Here is a 24,115-nt window from a genome sequence, read left to right on the forward strand (position 1 = left end):
ATACAAGGAGCGAGGGAATGATGCCAGCAGTGGGGAAGATGGATAACAAATTAGCAACACATACGACATTCCCAATATTCTTCCTGATGAGGTAGAACATGTGTTGAAGAAAATGAAGAATCAGTAAGCCCTGGGGGAAGATAAAGTTAATGTAGAGTTGTTAAAATTGGGAGGAAGAGACGTAACACAAAAAATGACAAGGCTGTTCACAAAGTGCATTAGAAAAGGTGCGATGCCTAAGCAGTGGAATAATGCAATCATAATTTTGCTGCATAAGAAAGGAGATAAATCATAAATTTGAAATTATAGACCAATTTGCTTGTTATCCCAAATCTAAAAGTTGTTCACAAGGGTCATTACTAACAGATTAGAATGAATAATTCATGAGAATCAACCGAAAGAGCAAGCTGGCTTTAGGACAGGATTCTCAACTATGGATCACCTTCACGTAATATCACAGCTAATGGAGAAAGCAAATGAATATAAAACACCATTATGCCTGGCATTTGTGGATTATGAAAAGGCATTTGACTCCATACAGCATAAGGAAATGTTTCGGGCACTGGAAAGACAAGGCATAGATACTCCATATATTATGATTTTGAAGAAAATATATGAGAGTGCTACATCCTTTATTAGACTAGACAGACAGTAGGAAATTTAAAATCGAGAAAGGAGTTCGACAAGGAGACACAATATCTCCGAAGCTGTTTACTGCTGCCCTTGAGGAAGCTTTCAGAAGATTAGACTGGTCGCAGAAAGGAGTCAATGTGAACGGAGAGTACCTAAACCATTTACGATTTGCAGATGACATTGTGGTCATAAGCCACGATCCCAAAGAATTAGAGGAAAATCTTAATCAGTTATGCACAGTTAGTAAGGATTTTGGACTAAAGATGAATATGGCTAAAACAAAAGTAATGATGAACAAGTATGCCACGGAAAGGGAAATAATGATTGAAGGAGCAGTAATTGAAAAGGTGGAGTCATATACTTATCTGGGACAAGTTATTAGCTGTAATAATGATAAATGGCTGGAAGTCAAGAGAAGAATAAATTTTGGATGGATAGCATTCAGGAAATATAGTCACATACTGAAGAGCAATATCCCAGTTTGTCTGAAACGTAAAATAATGAATCAATGTATACTCCCCACCATGACTTATGGAAGTGAAACTTGGGCACTCACCAAAAGAATGGAAGAGAAGCTAAGAACTACACAGCAAAGAATGGAACGAATTATATTGGGAATCAGACTGTTAGATAAGAAGAGAAACACGTGGATTAGGCAGCAAACTCAAGTAAAGGACATTCTTATCAAAACTAAAGAACTAAAATGGTCTTGGGCAGGACACATAGCTCGAAGACATGATGACAGATGGACTAAGAAAATAACAGAATGGTACCCAAGAGGAGCTAGAAGAAAACCCGGAAGACAACGGTGGAGGTGGATAGATGAAATTCATGAGTTTGTGGGTAGTAAATGGATGGCTCATTGCACTAAATAGAAGGAACTGTAAAGTTGCTGGAGAGGCCTTCATCCTGCAGTGGATTGAAAATGGCCGATGATGATGATCTGAAAGGTAATACAAAAAATTACACACAAAACTGTAACAAACAGCAAATGAAACTGAAGTAGATATTATTAGGAAGTAGCATGTCTATGTGTTGGTTTAAAGCATCTGCCGTCTTCCTCCACTCAGCACAACTCTCATGTGTTGAATATGTTTTAATTGAACCTTCCACATACAGTATACTTTCAGAATAACGGCACCTTTGGGGATTCAAGGTGCAATTATTTTGATTTTTCCGTTATCTAGAAAGTTTTATTTTTAATGTATTTAATGCAGAAATAATGAAGCCAAATAAGAAATAGCAAAATTAAGAATGCAATTTTATTAACTGCACATAAAAACATAAACATGTTGATGATTAATATACTTCTGCTTACATTCCACTCTATTTTCTTTATTATAACAAGTTTAGTCTGCACGAATAGCACAGTGGTACTGTCACCGTCCTCCCCACACCGGATGGAAAAGGCCTGGGTTCGAATCCCGTCAATGATGCAAGGAACTTTAAGGCGCATTTTTCAATCTGTGGCTGAGTTAGTGGGTTGCAGATAGCAAGGTTTTTGTCCAACAAAACAGGCAAATCGACCAGAGAAAACACGCAACTTACAGAAGCAATATACACCAATGAGCCAAAACATTATGACCACACCCGAATATGATGTTGGTCCTCTGTGTGCAGCCAAAACATGTATACTCGGCGAGGCATGGATGCTACAAGATTTCTAAATGTGTCTTGGTTATCTGGTACCAACACGTAACCAGCAGATCCTTTAACTCCTGTAAGGTCCGTGGTTGAGAAGCCACAGATCGGAGTTGCTGTTCCAACACAAACCCCAATGCTCGATGGGATTGATGTCTTGGGAATTTGGAGGCCAGGGCAATACCTGGAAGTCTTCCTCATGTTTCATGTTTCGCGAACCAGTCTCAAACAATCTGGGCGGTGTGGCATGGCGCATTAAACTGCTGAAAGACGGCACCACCAGTGGAGAAGACTGTTGCCATGAAAGGGTGTACCTGGTCAGAAATGATGCTTAGGTAGATAGTAGACATCAGAGTGCCCAGCACATGGATGACTGGTTACCCAGAACATCACCCAAAGCATTACACTGCCGTCACGGCTTGTTTTCATCCCACGGTGCATACAGGCGCCATCACTTCCCCAGGTAAACGATGCACACGTACCTGGCCGTCCACATGGTGCGATAGGAAACATGATTCATTGGACCAGACAACCTTCTTCTAATCACTCAAGGTTCAGTTTCGATGCTCATGTGCCCATTGTAGGCACTGTCGCCAGTGAACCAGTGAAACGTTTAGCATGGGCACTCGGAGCTGCCTGCAGCTAAGCAGCCCTATTTTCAGTAGGGTTCGATGTACTGTGTGTTGTGACACATTACTCCTGTTACCAGCATTCCAATTACTGGCAAGTTGTGCCACAGTCGCCCTTCTGTTGCCACATACCATCCAGGAGAGCCTTCGCTCACCTCTAGCACTGATGAGCCATGGTTGTCCAACACCTCGCTGGAAGTTTGTGGGTTCCCCCTCTTCGGACCACTTTCGATAGGTACTAACCATGGCTGACCGTGAGCATCCCACCAGCCGTGCCGATTCGAATATGCTCTGACCCAGTCATCTGGCCATTACAATTTGGGCTTTGTCAAATTCGCTTAAGTCCGTTGCCTTTCACACCTTAAAAACAAGAGTAACACTGATTCACAGAGCTCATTATCAGGTGCTTTTTATACCATGTCTTGACCCGCGCACGTGCTGTAGTTCACCTGCAGTTGCTTCGATTTGCATAGTGACTCGCTGGTCATAATGTTTTGCCTCATTGGTGTACATGGGTATATGAATTAACTTTCCAGGTGACCCTAATGAAATAGTTTGGATTATATCAAGTTTGTCACTAAGCTTTAATGTTGTTATTCTTTTCTTCTCTGTATGAGGTTTATTAACTTTAACAGCATAGTGAGGGGTGTTAAATTTAAAATAAATGTAAACCAGCAGTATAATCCATGATATCAGTACAGAATTCACTTTGAAAACGGTGAATGTAAACCAATACAGTTATCACATGACTTGCCATTTTCTTTCTTTTTTTTTTTGGGGCTGCAAGACATCTGTGCTGAAAGGGCATGAGCAAAGAGCTATATCTGATCTCAATGTGCCGTTATTTAGGGTTTTGTTATTTCGACTGTATTTTTATTCAGTATACAGATTATATTTTTGGACATCGAAATCTTCAGAAAATCAGATAATTGTAAATAAATTGCTAGATGGGGAGCAGAATATATATAATTAGTTGAAAGAGGTGGTGTATCTGGTGATTTGACTTGTGGATGTGAAGTAATGTGAGCAACACTAAGCAACCAGTTTAAGTTGTTATATTGAAAACATTACAAATTTACTTGAAAAGACCTCAGTACAAACACTTAAACAGTTTGGTAACATATTTGAAAAATTACAGTTTCTCATCATTTTGGATTAATGTGGAATGGAAAATTATTGGAACTGGCAGCAAGAACCAATGAAGCCAAAAGCTATTCTACTGGCGTGATTATGAGAAACAGTATTTTCTTGAAATATTGCCAAACCGTTGAAGTGTTTGTACTGAAGTGCTTTCAAATAAGGTTGCCTGCATTACTTCATATCCATAAGAGAGGCATTATTTACTCTATTTGAAAATGGTCCATTTTCAAATAGACAGTGTAAGTAAACAGGACTCAGAGCAAGTTTAGTTTTGAATACTATCACAAATCTAAAAATTAAATCTAAAGATAGGTCAGTTAAAGAACATCTAAAATATCTTTTGAACTTTTAAGTAAAATTATGGTAAGATATAATATACAAGATGAATATCATGAGAAAAATGTTACAAAATTTTCCACACTCTTAAAATGAGAAATAAAAAAATTCTGTTTATACTCCCAGATGGCCCCATAGTGTCAAGTAAGTTCAAGGTAGAGAATTCAAAAATTACTGTATTTAACAATCATGTGGGCTCAAACTATGACCAACTGTAATGCACATACTACTGTATTCCCACACTGACTACTCCATTGCATCAGTGTTTATTTGGGCTATTAAAGCAATTAAAGGTTTGTTTCTTTTGTTTAGTGGATATTGTTCAAATGGATATCAAAAGCACCAGACAGACAACCTTATAGCTAAATAAAGACTTCAATTAAGTCCAGAATTTAAGATAAAAAGAGATCAGACAAAAGGAAAACGTTCAAATATGAATCCAGCAATTACATTAATGATGAAATGATGCTAGCAAAACAGATTTCAAAAAGATTCCAATTCCTGAAGCAGATTATTTTTTAAAAATTATTGACTGAGCTCTTGCATCATTAAAAATGATTTGTATTTTTTAAGAAAATTACATTGATATTTTCAATTTCTTAAACAGAGATCTGAAAACCGTGGATGGCACAAATCTCACAAAACACTGAAAAGACCTTCACACAGATGGTGATTTTTCTGTTATTGATTGAAATGATCTGCTTATGGAATTGAGACTAAAATACTCTTCCTCTCAACTGTGGACTACAAGAATGTTTTAAAACAATGTGTGCTAACCAAATGCAGGATATGCATCCAAATATATACATAATGTTAAGAATAAAGTTAACTCCAGTGGCTGTTGCTTCAGCTGAATGATTTCTCGCAAAGTTAAATCTAATTAAAAATTATTTGTTCTACAAACAGCCAGGAACAGTTAACAGCAATCTCAGCACTATCTATAAAAAATTACTTGCCAAGAGAAAATCTGGTGTGCAAACATTTTTAAAAGTGTCTGATTAAATATTTGAAACAAGTCAATCTATGTCATGCATTGTAAGCAGCAATGTTTTCACAAAATGAATGACCATATTAGTTATTAAAAACAAATATCATTGTGTAAATATGCTTTTGACAAACAAATGAATATCTTAATGCATTCATTTCATTCATTCAAATTTAATTAATATAGAAATATTTATATATACATCACATAGTGTCTGCGTGTCACTATTCTTTGCACAAAGCATCCTTGGATTCAGCTGGCCATTATAATTCTCTGACTTATTACAGGTGTCTTTATCTGTAATTACCACTGCTAGATAGCTCAGTGACATGGGACTTGGAGGGTTTTCTACAATAAACCACAAAGTATTATTTTTTAAACAAATTCTACATAAAAAAAAAAAAAAAAAAATTGTTTAAGTTTGTTTACTCACAAACCTCAGTACTTAAAAATAAATTAAATAAAAACTACTTAGCTTTAAAACTGTATTATTTCTAATGCAGTGTATGCAATATATAAGAAACTAATAATGCAACGTATGAGAGATATCGTGAGGGCACAAGACAATGGGAATGTATAATTACACAAGTAATTACAGATCTGTACTTGTTCCAGCAGCTCTACATCCTTCTTAAAATGAGGCCTTCAGACTTGTATACAGTACTGAGTACTGTACTGACCATTGCCTTATACAAGGGGATAATCACCTCCTTATCCCTGCTAGAAAAATTCAGGAATGACAGCAATTGAGAAGATATACAGGAATGACAAGAATTGACAAGATATACAGTTTGTTCCCAACTATGCATTCACATACACCAATGAGCCAAAACATTATGACCACCTACTTAATATGATGTTGGTCCTCCCCATGTAGCCAAAACAGCTCGTACGAACGAGGCATGGATGCTACAAGATTTTTAAATATGGCATCTGGTATCTGGTATGAATACGTAACCAGCAGATTCTTTAACTCCTGTAAGGTCTGTGGTTGAGACGCCACAGATCGGAGTTGCTGTTCCAACACAAACCATAGATGCTCGATGGGATTGATGTCTGGGGAATTTGGAGGCCAGGGCAATACCTAGAAGTCTTCCTCATGTTCCGCAAACCAGTCTCGAACAATTCAGGCGGTGTGGCATGGTGCATTATCCTGCTGAAAGACAGCACTGCCAGAGGGAAAGACTGTTGCCATGAAAGAGTGTACCTGGTCAGCAACGATGTTTAGGTAGGTGGTAGATATCAGAGTGCCTGGCATATAGATGACTGTACACGTAACCAGCTATCCACATGGTGCAACAGAAAACGTGATTCATCTGACCAGACAACCTTCTTCCAATCACTCAAGGTCCAGTTTCGATGCTCGTGTGCCACTGTAGGCACTGTCGCCAGTGAAACCATGGTTAGAATGGGCACTCGGTGCAGCCTGCGGTTATGCAGCCCCATTTTCAGCAAAGTTCTATGTACTATGTGTTGTGACACAATACTCCTGTCACCAGCATTCCAATTACCGGCGAGTTGCGCCAGAGTCACTCTTCTGTTGCCATGTTCCATCCGGGAGAGTCTTTGCTCACCTCAAACATCGATGAGCCGTGGTCGTCCAACAACTCTTCGGCATTTAGTCGGTTTTCCCTACTTGGACCATTTTCGGTAGATACTAACCACAGCTGACTGCTAATAAATAAATATCGATTATAGATCACCACAAAATTAAAAAGATTCCATACATCTTTTTATAATGAAATAAATATATTAATTTAAAAAAAATAAGTTTAAGTAACTTAAACCCAAATTACGTAGACCCCTGGAATGTTGTTGCGGCACCCCAGTTGAAAACCACTGCTTTAATGGGACAGGGGTGCTAAGAATCCCCTGGCTCAAAATGGTGAATTTTTTATGAATTGGAACATGAATTGGAACAACATCAGAATGCTGTTTGCTGCAGGAAAACTTAAGAATGCGATCCAGGAGATGAAAAGACTTAATGTACAGGTGATGGGGTTATGTGAAATGAGATGGCCTAGTTCACAAGTGTTTCTAAAGACACGACCTTGTAATACTCTGGAAATGACAACAAATAACATACACCAGCAATATACTCCACATTCCAAGTGAATAATGTTACTCCATTACCCTTGATAACATTAAGAATTAGACAGGACTAAACACCAAGCAGCTGTTCAGAGCTACCAGAGACAGAGAGACATTTGCTGTGGTGGTCGCTGACCTCTGTTAGAAGATGGCACACAGAGAAGAAGAGAGAAGTACCATGGATGAGCCTAGTATAAATGTAAACAACAATCCCTGGAGAATGATGTACAAACTGTGTAGTAACAAACTATGACACCCTGCTGGGGATGTTGTGCAGGAAGGATGACTCTTACTTGGGAGGAGAGTATCACACTAATACCGGACCATTTGGTGGGAGATATGAACCATTGGAATCAGAATGAAATTAATATTTCAGTATATGAAGCTATGACATTGCTTAATGAGAACTATTCGGGTGTGGGAAATAAGCACCAATTTATAGAGAAGCTGGAGATGGCAGTTAATAAAATAAAAAAATAACAGATGTCCCCATATGGATTTGGTTGAAGGAGAGGTAATTAAAAGAAGTCTTCATGTGATACCAGCATATCTGCTTACTACATATAATACCTGTGAGATATGAGATTTTCCCAGATATCTGGAAAGAGTCTCCAAAATTGGAAGAGTCGTACTGTCTGATAACACTGCTGAGTGGATTGGGGAAAGTCTATGAATGTATGTTGGCTGTCAGAATAATGAGATATGTCTGCAACAATAACATCCTGTCAAATGCACAATATGGCTTCACTCAAGGCAAAGGAATGGATGATGCACTTGGGCAACTAGTGACTGTGCAGCAATCATAGGCTAAATACTGTCTAGGTATCTTTACTGATTTTGCAGGAGCATTTGATACAAAAAACTGGCAAAGTGTTTTTATGGTGTTATGTGAGGCTAAATTTTCTCCTCAGATTTATTCGGTAATCAAGGATTACTTCAACAACAGGAAAGTCACTGTTAAATCTGCTTTTGGGTCAGTTACTAGAAGTGTTTATAGAAGATGTCCACAAAGATCCATATTTTGGCCTATGATGTGGAATCTAGTCTTAAATGGCATGCTACTACATCAATGTAAACATGGTAGCATATGCTGGTGACCTGGTTATGTTAGTAAAGGGTGACTCTCGATTACAACTGGAAGAGCATTCTGATTTTGTTTTATTTGACATGCAGAACTGCTGCAACTTGTACAGTCTTTAAGTTTCAAAAACAAAGAGTAAAACCTTATTACTTAAGAGCCATTTATCAGTGACAAAGAATCCAAGGGTTGTGATAGGTGGAGCCACTCTTTCCTTGTAATTTGAACAGCCCTGCCTGTCAGTCATCACTCCCAGATATTTTAGAGTTTTAGGCAGGGCTGTTCAAATTACAAGGAAAGAGTGGGGAATCAGGAGTAAAAACTTGGCCTTATTTTATGACTACATTTTCCTGCCAACTGTGATGTATGCATCCCATATCTAGTTGGGCAGCACTTTGCAGAAATTCAAAGTGTGCAAGATCTTTTCAATTCAGTAATCTATCCCACTGAAGATGAATATAGCCTGTTGAACTGTGTCTACTGATGCACCACGTGTTTTAACAGGTTGTCTACTACTGGATTTACACCTGGTGGTAAAGTGCCTGCCTGGCAACCCAAAGGTCGCGGGTTTGGATCAGAGTAATGCAAAAACCTTGGGAGGTGCATTATGGCCACAGAAGCCGATGCACCAACAACTACAAAAAAAAAAAAAAAAAAAAAAAAAAACACCTGGTGTTTCTATCAGTGAGTATGTTTGTCACTTGAAATAGACTGTGATGCAAGTTACAAAGAGGAAAGGAAGCATTTATGGACTGAATTAGTAAAGTGGCAAGAACATTAAAGTAATTGTATGAAAGGAGCTGTAATGAAATTTTTTTTTATTATGGTATGTGCTAATGATAAATAGTGGGCAACTTGGTTTAATCCTAACCTCCATACAACTTATCTTTTGACCGGACATGGTTCGTTTTTCGTGAAGCTAAGGGAATTGGGAATCACTGAGCATATTCTATGTACTTGTAGACTCTCAGAAGATTAGAACCATCTTTTCTATGAATGTGTTGAGTTTTACAACCTAAGGAAAAAATTAATTGAAGAAGCTCCTAATCTCCACGCCCTTACTCCTGGATGTGAACAACTATTAATTAGTAAAAAAGAACATTTTTTTGCACTTTGGAGCTTTACATTCCAACTATTCAGAAAAATGGGATCTTGTTGCAGTTAGAGGACCATGAGTCAGATACTGAAATGACAGTTAAAAAGGGTATGACATGCTACAATAGAACATATTATCATTATATAGATAGGGTGGACACAGAATGAGTGGTGCCATTTTGATTATAGGTGGGGGTGAACACCACAACTTCTAAAGAACCTCAAGATATATCCTTCAGATGCCTCTTTCACTACTCATGAAACCAACAGGTTGAATGATTCTGTGGGGAGGGGGAAGGAATTCTCATACCTCACTCATTGGGTTTGGTCTACAGGTATAAATTAAATGGCCAATTATGCCATTTCTGCAGTAGGAGTTATAGGCTCATAGTGCTCATCTGTCAGTATTAATGGAGCATAATCCTTTGGCCTAAATGGCCCGTGCCATTTCTACAGTAGGGATTACATACAATAGGGATTACAGTTTCAGGTTAAAAAGGGCACACCTATTTTTCAGTATTCGTGGTGCATAATGCTTCAGCTAAGAAGAACTGTGATATTATATTATCAACATCAGACTCATAGTGGTGGCATGGAGCCTAGTCCTTCAGCTGTGGAGATCTGTGATACAATGATATCAATGTCAGTAATGGCACGTTGTATCGGGTAATTCAGACCAGTCGTTGAAGAGACTGGTGACACTTTTAGGGCAGGCTCGTATCGGAGAAATTGGACCTCCAGTGGAGCGATAGACCATCACAATGAACCTGCTGGATTGCATTGTGGTTGCTTCCTCAGTAAATGACCAGTGCTGCTGCTGTGGTATTATTGTGGTTCCGGGGACTGTACATGGAGACTGATCGAGGTATTACTTTTTAACCATAAACTGCTGTACTATTGGGATTGCTCAGGTTTGAGAACAACATTGACCTCTTCACTGTGATCAAAATTCCTTGTTTAGACTTCTATTAATGATTCTGAGTTTTCATGGTAGACCTAGCAAGGAAGCCTGAGGCTTTTGCTGCACCAGACCCAAAAAAAAAAAAAATTCTAACTTACCCTAAGAGAGAGAGAGAGAGAGAGAGAGAGAGAGAGAGAGAGAGAGAGAGAGAAGTAGAAGGAAATCACCAAGTAAGAGAAGAAGAACGATGATATCCAGGTCAGGACCCTGGGTGTGCCAAGCCCATGCACACCAGACATAAAAAAAAAGTACCTTAATGTTATAACTTAATGTTATAAATGTATGAAATTTTGGCACACTTCCCACACCTTCTCAAAAGGAGAGCACTTGTGGCCATTGTGCCATCAGAGGGCACGATTATAACCAATGTAAAAAGAACCAAGAACCAAAATGTGCAAATTGTAAAACTGCTGGACTGGCCTTCAATCATATAGTGGGGGATGCCAAGTGCCCAATCTACATGAAGGCAGTGAAGCAACTTAAACAAAAAATAGATTATGGGTATATGTCATAATCCACATAATCTGGGCATTTAGTTGAAGTTCCTTCAGCTAAATGCCCAGAGAGTTCATACAGTAGCTGACTAACTAAAACTGATCATGGAAAAGCATCAGATGGATATTGTCTGTATTCATGGATACTACAGAATAATTGCAACCACAATGTACAGTACATAGGCTGCAATAATCATAAGAAATACGAACATCACAGTAACTAAAGTAAGTGATATGTACACCTTTGGTAGCTTATACTCAGATAACCTCTGCTCTTGGTTCATTGCACATAATATCTCTATTCATAATTACTGCACAATCCTAAACCAACCGTTATTAAATAAAATAAATAAGTAGTGTTGTGTTATATTAAAATAATAATGATGCAAATAAATGAAATAAACAGAATGATATAATTCCACTGGATAAAACTGATAAAACTGTGTGCAGCCAGGGTGGAGGTCGCACACAGTTGTGTCAGGGGGTCAAGGACCCCATACCAAGGGAATGTACAAGTGGGGTCGTGTATGAGATAAGGTGCCCGTATTGTGGGGTATGTTATGTTGGTGAAACAAAATGTTGGTTTAAAGATTGTCTGGGGGAGCATATGAATGAGATAAAGACCATGGATTATGGGAAGTCTGCTGTGGCAGAACATTTTTGGGAGGAGCACCATCAAATCTCCACAGACAAAGCTGTTATCATTGACTGGGCACTTAGATTTTGGGACTGCAAATGGCTCGAGAGCTTGCGGATTTGCTCCTCTGAGAGCAATACCATTAATAGAGACAGGGATCTCAGCATTCATCCCCTCTTCAAGGCGGTGGTTCTTGGACGGGATGAGCGGTTCCGCTTGGCAGGCTCCTGAGCCATTTCGGGTTACAGTGCACATGGGGAGAATACTGCCCATGCTCCTGTAGAAACACGTGCTGAGAACTGTGAGCCTGCTGATATTTAAGGATGTGCTGTACAATAACCCTCACTGTTGAAAAAGGAGGTGGATGCCTCCGAAAGCTAAAGTGTTTTAGCGCTTTTATCGGTTTTATTATCCTGTGTTTCATCTACATTGTTTATTGTAATTTATTCATTGCAGTTTAAAATTTCGTATTTTATTGTACAGACAGTTACCTTTTTATCAGTTTTATCCGGTGGAATTATATCATTCTATTTATTTCATTTATTTGCATCATTATTATTTTAATATAACACAACACTACTTATTTATTTTATTTAATAATGGTTGGTATAGGATTGTGCAGTTATGAATATTCCCAACCCCAGAGGCCTATTTGAAGAACATAATATCTCTGTACTGTAGCCCAGCTAAAAGTATTGCCCCTAATACCTAGCAATAGTTTTGAGGAGGTATTTTACCTGGTATTAAAATACTAGTCACTATGGATGCCAGCTGCAGATCATCTTCGTGGCATATCTACACACCAGAGAGCAGGCACAACAAATGAGCAGAAAATGGAGGACTTCATAGCCACAACATCATTCATTGTCTTAAACCAGCAATACAACCTTCCAACATACAGTACAGTGATGAGAGTGTAATTGACATAACTATGGCAACACAAGTCATAGCTTAAAATAGTAAATTTACAAACTGGCATGTGGGGGGGAAGCCTGGACTACATCTGACACTGCACTATAACCTTCCAACTGATATGCCAATTGGATCTGCCCCCCTCCCAAATATATGATATTACCTGTTATAATATCAAGAAAGCAGATTGGCAAAAATATACATATGCCCTTGGATCCATTCTGTCAGGAATATCTCCAGTAGGAAATAACTAACTTCATCCCAATGAGGTTGAAAAAATGACGCAAAGCATTGCACAACCCACTGAGGCCTATTAAGGAAAAAATAGCCTAGATCCCATGCAGTGCCCTGGTAATGCACTGAGCTGGATATTTTCCAGAGAAGGTTTCCTCAGGCAAAGAAGAACTTTCAGAGATCCAGAACAAACTGGCTGCCAGGAAGGTGAACGTCAGACTAGAGAAATTCCTAAAATATCCTTATCAAGCAGAAAAAGAAAAAATCACTTGTTGGTACCTCTGGTAATGCCAACCATTGTGGAGTGGTTTACCATACTGTTACCAAAAAGCTACCAAAAGGAGATGCAGTCAATATCACAAACACTATGGCTGACAGATCACTCCTACCTGGGAGGAAATGGCACCATACCAGATGCACTGTTTCCAACAGATAATAAACCACAAATTGAAGTACAATTAAATTCAGACTCAAGCATTTAGGGCATAAGCCTCAAGCTATGGGGGAGTCTAGACTATGTATAAATATAGTGCGAACGCATCAGAAATACATAGCTATATCTGAATAAATCAGATTATTAGTAAAACGGTCGTTTTAAGTTATATCTCATATTGTGAATACCTTCACAACGAGTTGCCATGATATTGCACTACTTCGAATAAGTAACGCTTCACTTAAGAAGACGACTAATGTTACTTATTCTCAGATGGATACCACCACCCAGACGGCACCGTTTCAGGGCTATTTATGTATGTATGTGAATATCTACTCGAATATCCACTTGTCCCTATTAGACTTAGAAAAGCAAAAAGTAGAGGAAAGTTATAGTAGGAGTGGAAGAGGAAAAGAAACGGTGTAGAAGAATGAAAGGGACAATAACTCCTTCAACTCACACGACTCAAAAACTCATAAACTCCTTGAATAGGCAACGCTTCCCCAGTGGAGAAGGCTGTTGCTACCTATTCTCGGAAACTCCGGACATCATCAGGCTCCCCCTGGCGGCACCGTTTCAGGGCTATTTGGCCCTTCTTCGGTGGGTGGGTAGGTACCCGAGTGATGCAATGATGGCAAAACAGTTATGAAGTATAACTCCACAATATGAGAGATGCCTGATGGTGTATCATGTATTTAAACTCAAGCATTTAGGGCATAAGCCTCAAGCTATGGGGGAGTCTAGACTATGCATAAATATAGTGCAAACGCATCAGAAATACATAGCTATATCTGAATAAATCAGATTATTAGTAAAACGGCATCGTTTTAAGTTATATCTCATATTGTGAATACCTTCACAACGAGTTGCCATGATATTGCACTACTTCGAATAAGTAACGCTTCACCTAAGGAGAAGACTAATGTTACTTATTCTCAGATGGATACCACCACGCAGACGGCACCGTTTCAGGGCTATTTGGCCCTTCTAGACTATGTATAAATATAGTCTAGACTATATTTATACATAGTCTAGACTCCCCCATAGCTTGAGGCTTATGCCCTAAACGCTTGAGTCTAAATACATGATACACCATCAGGCATCTCTCATATTGTGGAGTTATACTTCATAACTGTTTTGCCATCATTGCATCACTCGGGTACCTACCCACCCGCCGAAGAAGGGCCAAATAGCCCTGAAACGGCACCAGGGGGCGCCTGATGATGTCCGGAGTTTCCAAGAATAGGTAACAACAGCCTTCTCCACTGGGGAAGCGTTGCCTATTAGAGGAGTTTATGAGTTTTTGAGTGGTGTGAGTTGAAGGAGTTATTGTCCCTTTCATTCTTCTACACCGTTTCTTTTCCTCTTCCACTCCTACTATAACTTTCCCTCTACCTTTTTGCGTTTCTAAGTCTAATAGGGACAAGTGGATATTCGAGTAGATATTCACATACATACATAAATAGCCCTGAAACGGTGCCGTCTGGGTGGTGGTATCCATCTGAGAATAAGTAACATTAGTCTTCTCCTTAGGTGAAGCGTTACTTATTCGAAGTAGTGCAATATCATGGCAACTCGTTGTGAAGGTATTCACAATATGAGATATAACTTAAAACGATGCCGTTTTACTAATAATCTGATTTATTCAGATATAGCTATGTATTTCTGATGCGTTTGCACTATATTTATACATAGTCAGACTCCCCCATAGCTTGAGGCTTATGCCCTAAATGCTTGAGTTTAAATACATGATACACCATCAGGCATCTCTCATATTGTGGAGTTATACTTCATAACTGTTTTGCCATCATTGCATCACTCGGGTACCTACCCACCCACCGAAGAAGGGCCAAATAGCCCTGAAACGGTGCCGCCAGGGGGAGCCTGATGATGTCCGGAGTTTCCGAGAATAGGTAACAACAGCCTTCTCCACTGGGGAAGCGTTGCCTATTCAAGGAGTTTTTGAGTCGTGTGAGTTGAAGGAGTTATTGTCCCTTTCATTCTTCTACACCGTTTCTTTTCCTCTTCCACTCCTACTATAACTTTCCTCTACTTTTTGCTTTTCTAAGTCTAATAGGGACAAGTGGATATTCGAGTAGATATTCACATACATACATAAATAGCCCTGAAACGGTGCCGTCTGGGTGGTGGTATCCATCTGAGAATAAGTAACATTAGTCGTCTCCTTAAGTGAAGCGTTACTTATTCGAAGTAGTGCAATATCATGGCAACTCGTTGTGAAGGTATTCACAATATGAGATATAACTTAAAACTATGCTGTTTTACTAATAATCTGATTTATTCAGATATAGCTATGTATTTCTGATGCGTTTGCACTATATTTATACATAGTACAATTAAATGTATGTAGAGAATATGAGGAATATCATAACTAGGAAATGGGAGTCATCATGGAACAAGTAAATACATGGGTTGTATTAGGGTAACTAAGAATAAGAATAGATGTATGTATACACCAATGCTAGGAGTATAGTAAATAAATTTGATGAATTTGAGGTGATGGTGAAGATATCAAAGGCTGATGTTGTTGGGATATCAGCGACATGGTGTCACACAAAGATAAAGAATGCAGAATTGGAATTTGGAGAGTACATAAAGGATACAAGAGGAGTAGGGTGATGCTGTTAGTTAAGAAACAAAAAGTCTAAGGAAGTGCAACCCAGTTGAAATGGGTAGACAGTGCAGTGTTGAGTCACTTTGGTGTAACATAAGCACTGGGAAAACCAAGTTGAGAGTAGGAGTGTGTCATAGGCTTAATGACTCTGATGAGTACAATGAACAACTGTACAGGGAAATAGAGTGGGCCAGTAAATCAGAGTGTCTTATAATGGGGGATTTTAATTTCCGAGATATTGACTGAAATTTGTGGTTTGGTCACTAACACACTAGCAAGACTTTTGTGGATTTACTGGATGACTGTTTTCTTCAGCAGCCTGTTCAAGAGGGAATCAGAGGGAGTAATACTCTTGATCTGATTATCAGCAGTGATTCTTCACGCATTAAGAATCTGTAGATAAAGGAACTGCTAGGTGGCAGTGATCACAGTGTGCTGAAGTGGGATTTACTTAAAGATGTAACACCATCAGGGGTAAAGGGAAGGGTTTTTGCTTTTGTAAAGGCAACTATGGTAGTCTGAGACAGTATTTAAATTCTATACGGTGGGACCAACTGATGATGTTGGTCCCACCTGTCCCACAGGTTTGCTGTTATGAACAGCAAATTCTGAATGGGAAGCATTCAAGGAATTAACCTTGGACGTTACTAGGCTTTTCATACCAACTAAGAAATACTGTTCAAGGTTTAGGATTAAATGGAGGCCAGATGACCTAATGAGACTCTTGCAGAAAATAAAAGTGCATGGGACACATATAAATTATCAGGAGACACAGATGCCTATGGTAAATATAAGATAGTCTGCAATCAAGTCACAAAGGACATTAGGCAAGCAAAGGCAGATTACAAGGAATCTTTGGCAAACAATACAAAGAAAAACAGGCAAGACTTCTTTACTTATATAAACTCTAGAAGGAAGGGAAGGAAATGAATCAGATTGGTCCACTTGGTATCGACGGTTAGATTCTTGACGAACCTGCTGATGTAGCTAACAAACTGAACGAGTATTTTGCATCTACATTCACACATGAGGTTTGTAGGGAAGTGCAGGCCAGAAGCTTATCAAACTCTGGCAGGGAGCTAAATTGAATTTGTAATAACTGAGAGCAAAGTGGGGCAGAATTTGTTGAAATTGAACATAAGAAAGGCATCTGGGTGGATGGGATCTATCCAGTTATATCAAAGGAAGCAGCAAAGGATGTAAGAAAACCCTTATCCAAAATTATGAAAGTTTCCTTGGACTCAGGAGAGGTCCCCATGGACTGGAGATATGCAAATCAGTCACCAATTCACAAAGGGGGATCAAAGGGTGACATTGGTAATTTCAGATCTGTTAGTCTAACTTCTGTTCCAGGAAAAATAATGGAGTCACTGGTTAAGAAAGCAATGCAGGATCATCTAAACAAGATTGCAGATATAGTTCAGACACAGCATGGGTTTGTTAAGGGAAAGTCTTGTCTGACAAATTTGATTGGATACCTATGATGCGGTCACAAAGGAAATGGATGCAAAAAATAATTTTGATATCATATACTTGGATTTTAGGAAAGCTTTTGATACTGTTACACATGGAAGACTGCTGCACAAATTGGAGCAGTATGTCATTAAGGGCAAGTTGCTACAACAGATAAAAATATGGTTGAGTGGGAGAAGACAGAATGGTTATCAATGATTATATGTGTGTTAATGTCTAAAGTTTGCAGATGATATAAAAGTTGGTAGGGATGTTAATGACAGTACACCACTGCAACAGGATCTGGAAAAGTTGAGCAAATGGGCTGAGAGGTGGCAACTGAAGTTTAACATTGACAAATGAAAAATACTGCATATGGGTAGCAGTAACCCCAGAGTAACGTATCAACATAGTGGAAAATCAAAAGGACCTAGGGGTAATTGTGCAATCAGATATGAAGTTTTCTGAGCAGTACAGACAGGCTGCAAGAGTAGCTCATGTTGTTTTGTCAATGATATACAGGAATTTTGCTAGCAGGGATAAGGGCAGTGTTGAGCTATAGTGGGCTCGCATGAGCAAATTGTTATTTTATTTTGAAAATTTGCGAGTCCATTGTTGAGACGATTATTTATTTTACAAATGAAATCCTGAATTTAATTATTGAGTATCTAGAGCTGGATCTATGGTGGGGTGAGAGGGGGGCCCATCCCCAGCATTTTAATGACATAATTGACCAGTTATGGATTTTAAAATTGCTTCATTTTTGAGTTACTTACAGTCGGACTCCTGTTTAACGAACTTCTTCATAGGAAATTTTTTTGAATTACCCTTGGTTTCTATGGAAACATTAGCATTAGCATTAGTAGAGGCATTTGATGCAAGAAAGCACTTATGCAGCATCAGCCAAAAAAAAAAAAAAAAAAAAAACCACTTCCACTTCACCCCTCTGTTCGTTCAAAATACCTGTCCAGCTGAGCCTTAAACTTATTTAGGCTATCAACTTCCACAACAAGGGATGGAAGTCTGTTCCACCAACCAACCAACCACCCGCTGGCTAAAGGCAAATTTCCGCATGTCTATCCTACATCTGTCTTTCCTCAATTTGAATTTATGCCCTCTCAGGTGATTATTCTGAGTGAGAGGAAGAATCCCATCAGCATTGAGCATGCTCAAACCATACAAGGCTTTATACACCTCTATCAGATCACCTCGCTGGTGCCTAGTCTCCAGACACTGTAATTTGCAAACTTAAGCCTTTCTTCGTAAGAGCACCCCTTTGTTCCATTCACTAATCTCGTTGCCCTTCTCTGTACTCGTTCCAGCAGCTCTACATCCTTCTTGAAATGAGGCCTCCAAACCTGTATACAGTACTCTAGGTGTGGCCTGACCATTGCCTTATACAAGGGAATAATCACCTCCTTATCCCTGCTAGAAAAATTCCTATATATCATTGGCAATACACCATGAGCTACTCTTGCAGCCCGTCTGCACTGCTCAGAGAACTTCATATCTGCCTGCACAACCACCCCCAGGTCCTTTTCATTCTCTACCACTGTCAGTGTAGTACCACAGAGTTGATACGTTGCTCTGGGGTTGCCGTTTCCTATGTAGTACTTTACATTTGTCAATGTTAAACTTCATTTGCCACCTCTCAGCCCATCTGCTCAACTTTTCCAGATCCTGTTGCAGCAGCATAGTGTCAGTAGCGTCCTTGACAACCCCGCCTACCTTTGTGTTGTCTGCAAACTTCGACATTAAGCTTGATATACCATCATCAATATCATTTATGAATACAGAAAACAATAGTGGACCCAACACTGAGCCCTGAGGGACTCCACTAATAACATTAGTCCACGATGAGCAGTGTCCATTGATTACCACTCTCTGTCTTCTCCCTATCAGCCACCCCTTTATCCACAGCAGCAATTTGCCTCCAATGTCACACTGCTTAATTCTGTGCAGCAGTCTTCCATGTGCCACAGTATCAAAAGCCTTTCTAAGATCCAAGTATATAATATCAAAATTATTCCCTGCATCCAGTTCCTTTGTGACTGCATCATAGTATCCAATCAAACTGGTCAGGCAAGACTTCCCCTTAACAAAACCATGCTGTGTCCGAGCTATAACAGAAGTCTTGTCTAAATGATCCTGCAGTGCTTCTTTAACTAGTGCTTCCATTAATTTTCCTGGAACAGAAGTTAAACTCACAGGTCTATAATTACTTGTGTCAGCCTTTGATCCTCCTTTGTGAATTGGGGTCACATTTACACATCTCCAGTCTGTGGGTACCTCCCCTGAGTCCAAGGAAGCTCTCATAATTATGGCTAAGGGTTTGCTTACTTCCTCTGCTGCCTCCTTTAATATAACTGGATAGATGATCCCATCCACCCCGGGTGCCTTTCTTGTGTTTATCTTCAACAATTTCTCCTACACTTTACTCTCAGTTATTACAAAATTCTCTAGCTTACTGCTAGAGTTGAATACACCTCTGGCTTTCCCCTCGCTAAATAACTCCTCATGTGTGAATGTCGATGCAAAATATTCATTTAGTTTGTTAGCTACCTGATCAGGATCATCAACAGTTGACCCATCGATATCAAGTGGACCAATCTGAATCCCTTTCCTTCTAGAGTTTACATAAGTAAAGAACTCTTTGCTGTTTTTCTTTGCATCCCTTGACAAAGATTTCTCATAATCTGCCTTCGCCTGCCTAACCTCCTTTGTAACTTGGTTACAGATCAACTTGTATCTATCATAGACGTCTGTGTCATGTGTTAATTTGTAAGTATCCCATGCATTTTTCTTCTCTGCCATATGCCTCATTAGTTCATCTGACATCCATTTAGGCCTAAACCCTGAACAATATTTCTTAGTTGGTATGTAAAGCCTAGTAGCTTCCAAGATAAGTTCTTTGAATGCTTCCCATTTTGAATTTGCTGTTGGTAACGTCATCAGTTGGTCCCACTGTATAGAATTTAAATACTGTCTCAGACCATCGTAGTCACCTTTACAAAAGCAATAACCCTTCCCTTTACCCCTAATGGTAGTTACCTCTTTGAGTAAATCGCACTTCAGCACACTGTGATCACTGCCACCTAGTGGTTCATTTATCTGCAGATTCTTAATGCATGTAGAATCACTGCTGATAATCAAATCAAGAGTATTCCTCCCTCTAGTTGCCTCCTGAACATGCTGATGTAGAAAACAATCATCCAATAAATCCACAAAAGCCTTGCTAGTGTGTGAGTGACCAGCCCCCAAATTCCAGTCAATATCTGGGAAATTAAAATCTTCCATTATAAGACTCTCTGATTTACTAGCCCACTCTATTTCCCTGTACAGTTTCTTATTATATTCATCAGAGTCATTAGGCCTATAGCACACTCCCACTCTCAATTTTGATCTCCCAATGCTTATGTCACACCAAACTTACTCAACACTGCACTGTCCAGCGATGTCGACTGGCATCACTTCCTTGGTTTTTATGTGTTTCTTAACTAATAGCATAACCCCTCTCCCCTTCCTGTCCTGTCTATCCTTTCTGTAGACGTTGTACTCCCCAAATTCCAGTTCTGCATCCCTTATATCTGTGTGACACCACGTCTCTGATATCCCAACAATATCTGCCTTTGATGTTTTGAGCAATACCTCAAATTCATCAAATTTATTTACCAAACTCCTAGCATTGGTGTACACGCGAGTATACATGCACCTGTTCCTATTCTTAGCTACCCTAACACAACCCATGTGTTTACTTGTACCGCAATGACTCCCAGCAGTCTCTGAAATATCCTGCATCTTGTTTTTCAGGCTTCTGCTCATTCCAATAGAAGCAGTGCAAGAATCTCTTTCACCTCTGCCAGTGGCTACTGTTAATCTATTCGTATTTGTCTCCCCCCCAAGCTAGCAGTTTTCCAACCCACCTAAACTGCCTCGACAGCATCAGCAAAAATTCTTGCACCCTTTCTATTTAAGTGTATCCCATCCCTGTAGAAGCAATCTCTCCTGTTAACAAGTACAGTCCAGGCTGAAAAAAATTCTACCCCTTGAGACTTGCGCAATCCCTCCAGGGCCGAATTGATCGACAAGGCTCTCATCATATACTCCCTCCTATCGTGTCTGGGCAGAATTGCAGACACTTTCAAATTCAACCCTATTTCACGGCTTTTTTTCAACAGTGAGTGACCTGTACTTGTTAAGCAATTCTGCTGGTCTCCTACTCTTGATATCATTAGTGCCAATGTGTACAACTATATCACCTTTTGTGCCCTTAAAAGATGATATCTGCTCTACAATGTCATCAACCTTTGCCCCTGGCAGACATACCCTGGTCCTGTTCCACCTATCCTTTTTACAAAGCATGTTCCCCGTTGCCCTGACAATAGAGTCACCAACAACTACTAGTTCCTTCGGGACCAGCGCATTCTGCCTTGGGGGTTGCCGCTGTGTTGCGCGATGACCAAGTGCAAGCTCTGGCGTTGATGTGGGCAGCTGAGAGCTTGATGGGCCCCTCAATTTAGTTCCTTCGAGGGCATCCACCCTGTCCTTCAAGCTCTCATATAGGCCCATAAGAACGCTGAGTTGTTGCCTGATTTCGATACACTCCTTGCATCGCGCACACACAAAGACATCCCCCATGGCAATATCATGTCCCGTACCTGTATGCTCCACAAACATCATGCAAGCTGTGCATTTTAGAAGGCTGTGATTCAGAAGGCAACTGTCCCCCCCTCAGTTCTCCTCTGAGCCACAGCACTTCCATTAGCTTGAGCCTTTTGTTTTGCTGCTCTGGTCTGAGTCATGATTTCTTTTAATTTAAATAAAATTTCAATTTCAGTTTATAACCCTAACACTTATCTCCCAACACCGTTATAACAGGATATATATTTTTTAGTGTCAAGTATTAATTATCTCCGAGTTCCCTTTATATAACTTCCGTATCAGTTATGTATTAATTAATTATGTTATGTTTGTAATCTAAGTCAGTATATGTATTTAGTTAAAAGTACAATTTAAATGCCAACAAAGTTCAACAAGTTTAATAGAGTTTACCGATCACTGAAAATATTATAACCTATACTATACTAACGCTATCTGGGTTCGATATATAACGATCGTATGACAAAGACAAAGGCGGGAAGTTACGAACAGTAATCTATGGACACTTAAGTATTAATTAACTTTCAAATTTTGCTGTCTCAATTCAGAATAAACTAACGATCCTTACTAGTTCTATAAGCTACTTACAAAAAATAATTTGATGTAAAAAATATTCAATAAGCGGCTAAATATGGCTTTTAATATGGCTTTAAATATGGCTAAATATGGAAACGTTTAAACTAATTACAAAGTGCGAATAAGGGTGAATGGGATTACCGTCCCACAACGTTAATGATATCCGTAAAACCTATGCAGCCACATTTCGAGAAGTCGCGCTAGTTTATATGCATTCAATAGCCAGTCAGAGGATTAAGAAGATTCCCAACACGATAATAGCTTCTGGTCAACCTGTGTTGTGGTTCCCCTTTACTCCGACAAGAAGTCATATGTGTTTTGGAGAAGTGAGTGATCTACGCGTTTGAATATATGTCTCTGTCTATGTTTACATGGTCACAGTAGCTGAATATCTGAGTGATTCTGATATTTTGCACTGTTTCAAAGAACTAGTGACAGTAGCAACGTTGGGTGGGGATGAGGCAACTAAGATATTAAGTAAACTTTCCAAAGATGAAATGTTAGCAGATTTGGAAACCATGTCGAGGCTTCCAAATTTTCACCGTGAAGAAAATGTTCTAAAATATAATGGCATACAGACAATAATTAAAAAAAAAAAAAAAACTGTATCACCAATCTCCAAAAAACCAGTGAGAGTTAAGGATGATTGCTAAAGAACTTGATGTGGAAACCATAAAGATCAGTTGTGTTTTCTGGCCACAATGGGCTGCTTGTAGCTTAAGAACAGCAATTGAGGGTTGGAGGAATTATCCTGCTTTGAGCAAACATTTTGAATCAGAAAGTTAATTAAATATTCTGAATTATTAAACCGACTTTTCAATCTGGAATTTCTTAATGATTTAGCACTAATGATCGACATCCTGCAAGAGCTCTCTTACTTTTAAGAAGCTTTACAGAATCACTATGGTAAAAGCAGATAAATTAATTATTCTAACTATCAATGCTATCACTAATTTGAAAAATTCTAAAGGAAATTATGAAGCTAAAATTGAGAGCATGTTGAAGTTGAAAGAATTTGAAGGAATGTAAAGTAAGAACACATTTAAAAAATTACCTCGTGACACGTTATTAAGGATAAGTTATTAATGCAACAGAGTAATTTTAAACATATGCTACCTGAAATCATGGAACATGAAAGAACTTTTGTCTCCATGGCAAGACGGTGAAAAACAAATAAATTTAAGTTTTCTGATAAAATATGAAATAAAAATTAATGATTTTAGAGATTTTGTCAAAGACAGTTTAGCCCCAGGGGCTCACATCTGGTGACTATGCGCTTGGCACACTCAGGGTCCTGAGCTGGATATCATCATTCTTCTCTTTGGTGATTCCTTCTACTTTTGACTCCCTCTCTCTCTCTCTCTCTCTCTCTCTCTCTCTCTCTCTCTCTCTCTCTCTCTCTCTCTCTCTCTCAGAGAGAGAGAGAGAGAGAGAGAGAGAGAGAGAGAGAGAGAGAGAGAGAGGTAAAAGGTAACTTGTGATTTTTTTTTTTTT

The 24,115-nt window shown here is 39.1% G+C and overlaps 1 protein-coding gene across 1 annotated transcript in view; it reads right to left on the reverse strand.

Moving 5' to 3' along the window:
* The window catches only part of LOC150084411 (uncharacterized), a 646,726-nt gene that overhangs the window by 27,484 nt on the left and 595,127 nt on the right, over window positions 1-24,115 (reverse strand). The window contains exon 18 of the mRNA XM_090376219.1: window positions 5,567-5,712. Coding sequence (XP_090232345.1) covers window positions 5,567-5,712 — 146 coding nt within the window. The remainder of the gene's footprint in view (window positions 1-5,566; window positions 5,713-24,115) is intronic.

This window comes from Mastigoproctus giganteus, chromosome 6 (genome assembly GCF_048544385.1).
Source record: "Mastigoproctus giganteus isolate SK-2022 chromosome 6, ASM4854438v1, whole genome shotgun sequence".
Lineage (NCBI taxonomy): Eukaryota > Metazoa > Arthropoda > Arachnida > Uropygi > Thelyphonidae > Mastigoproctus > Mastigoproctus giganteus.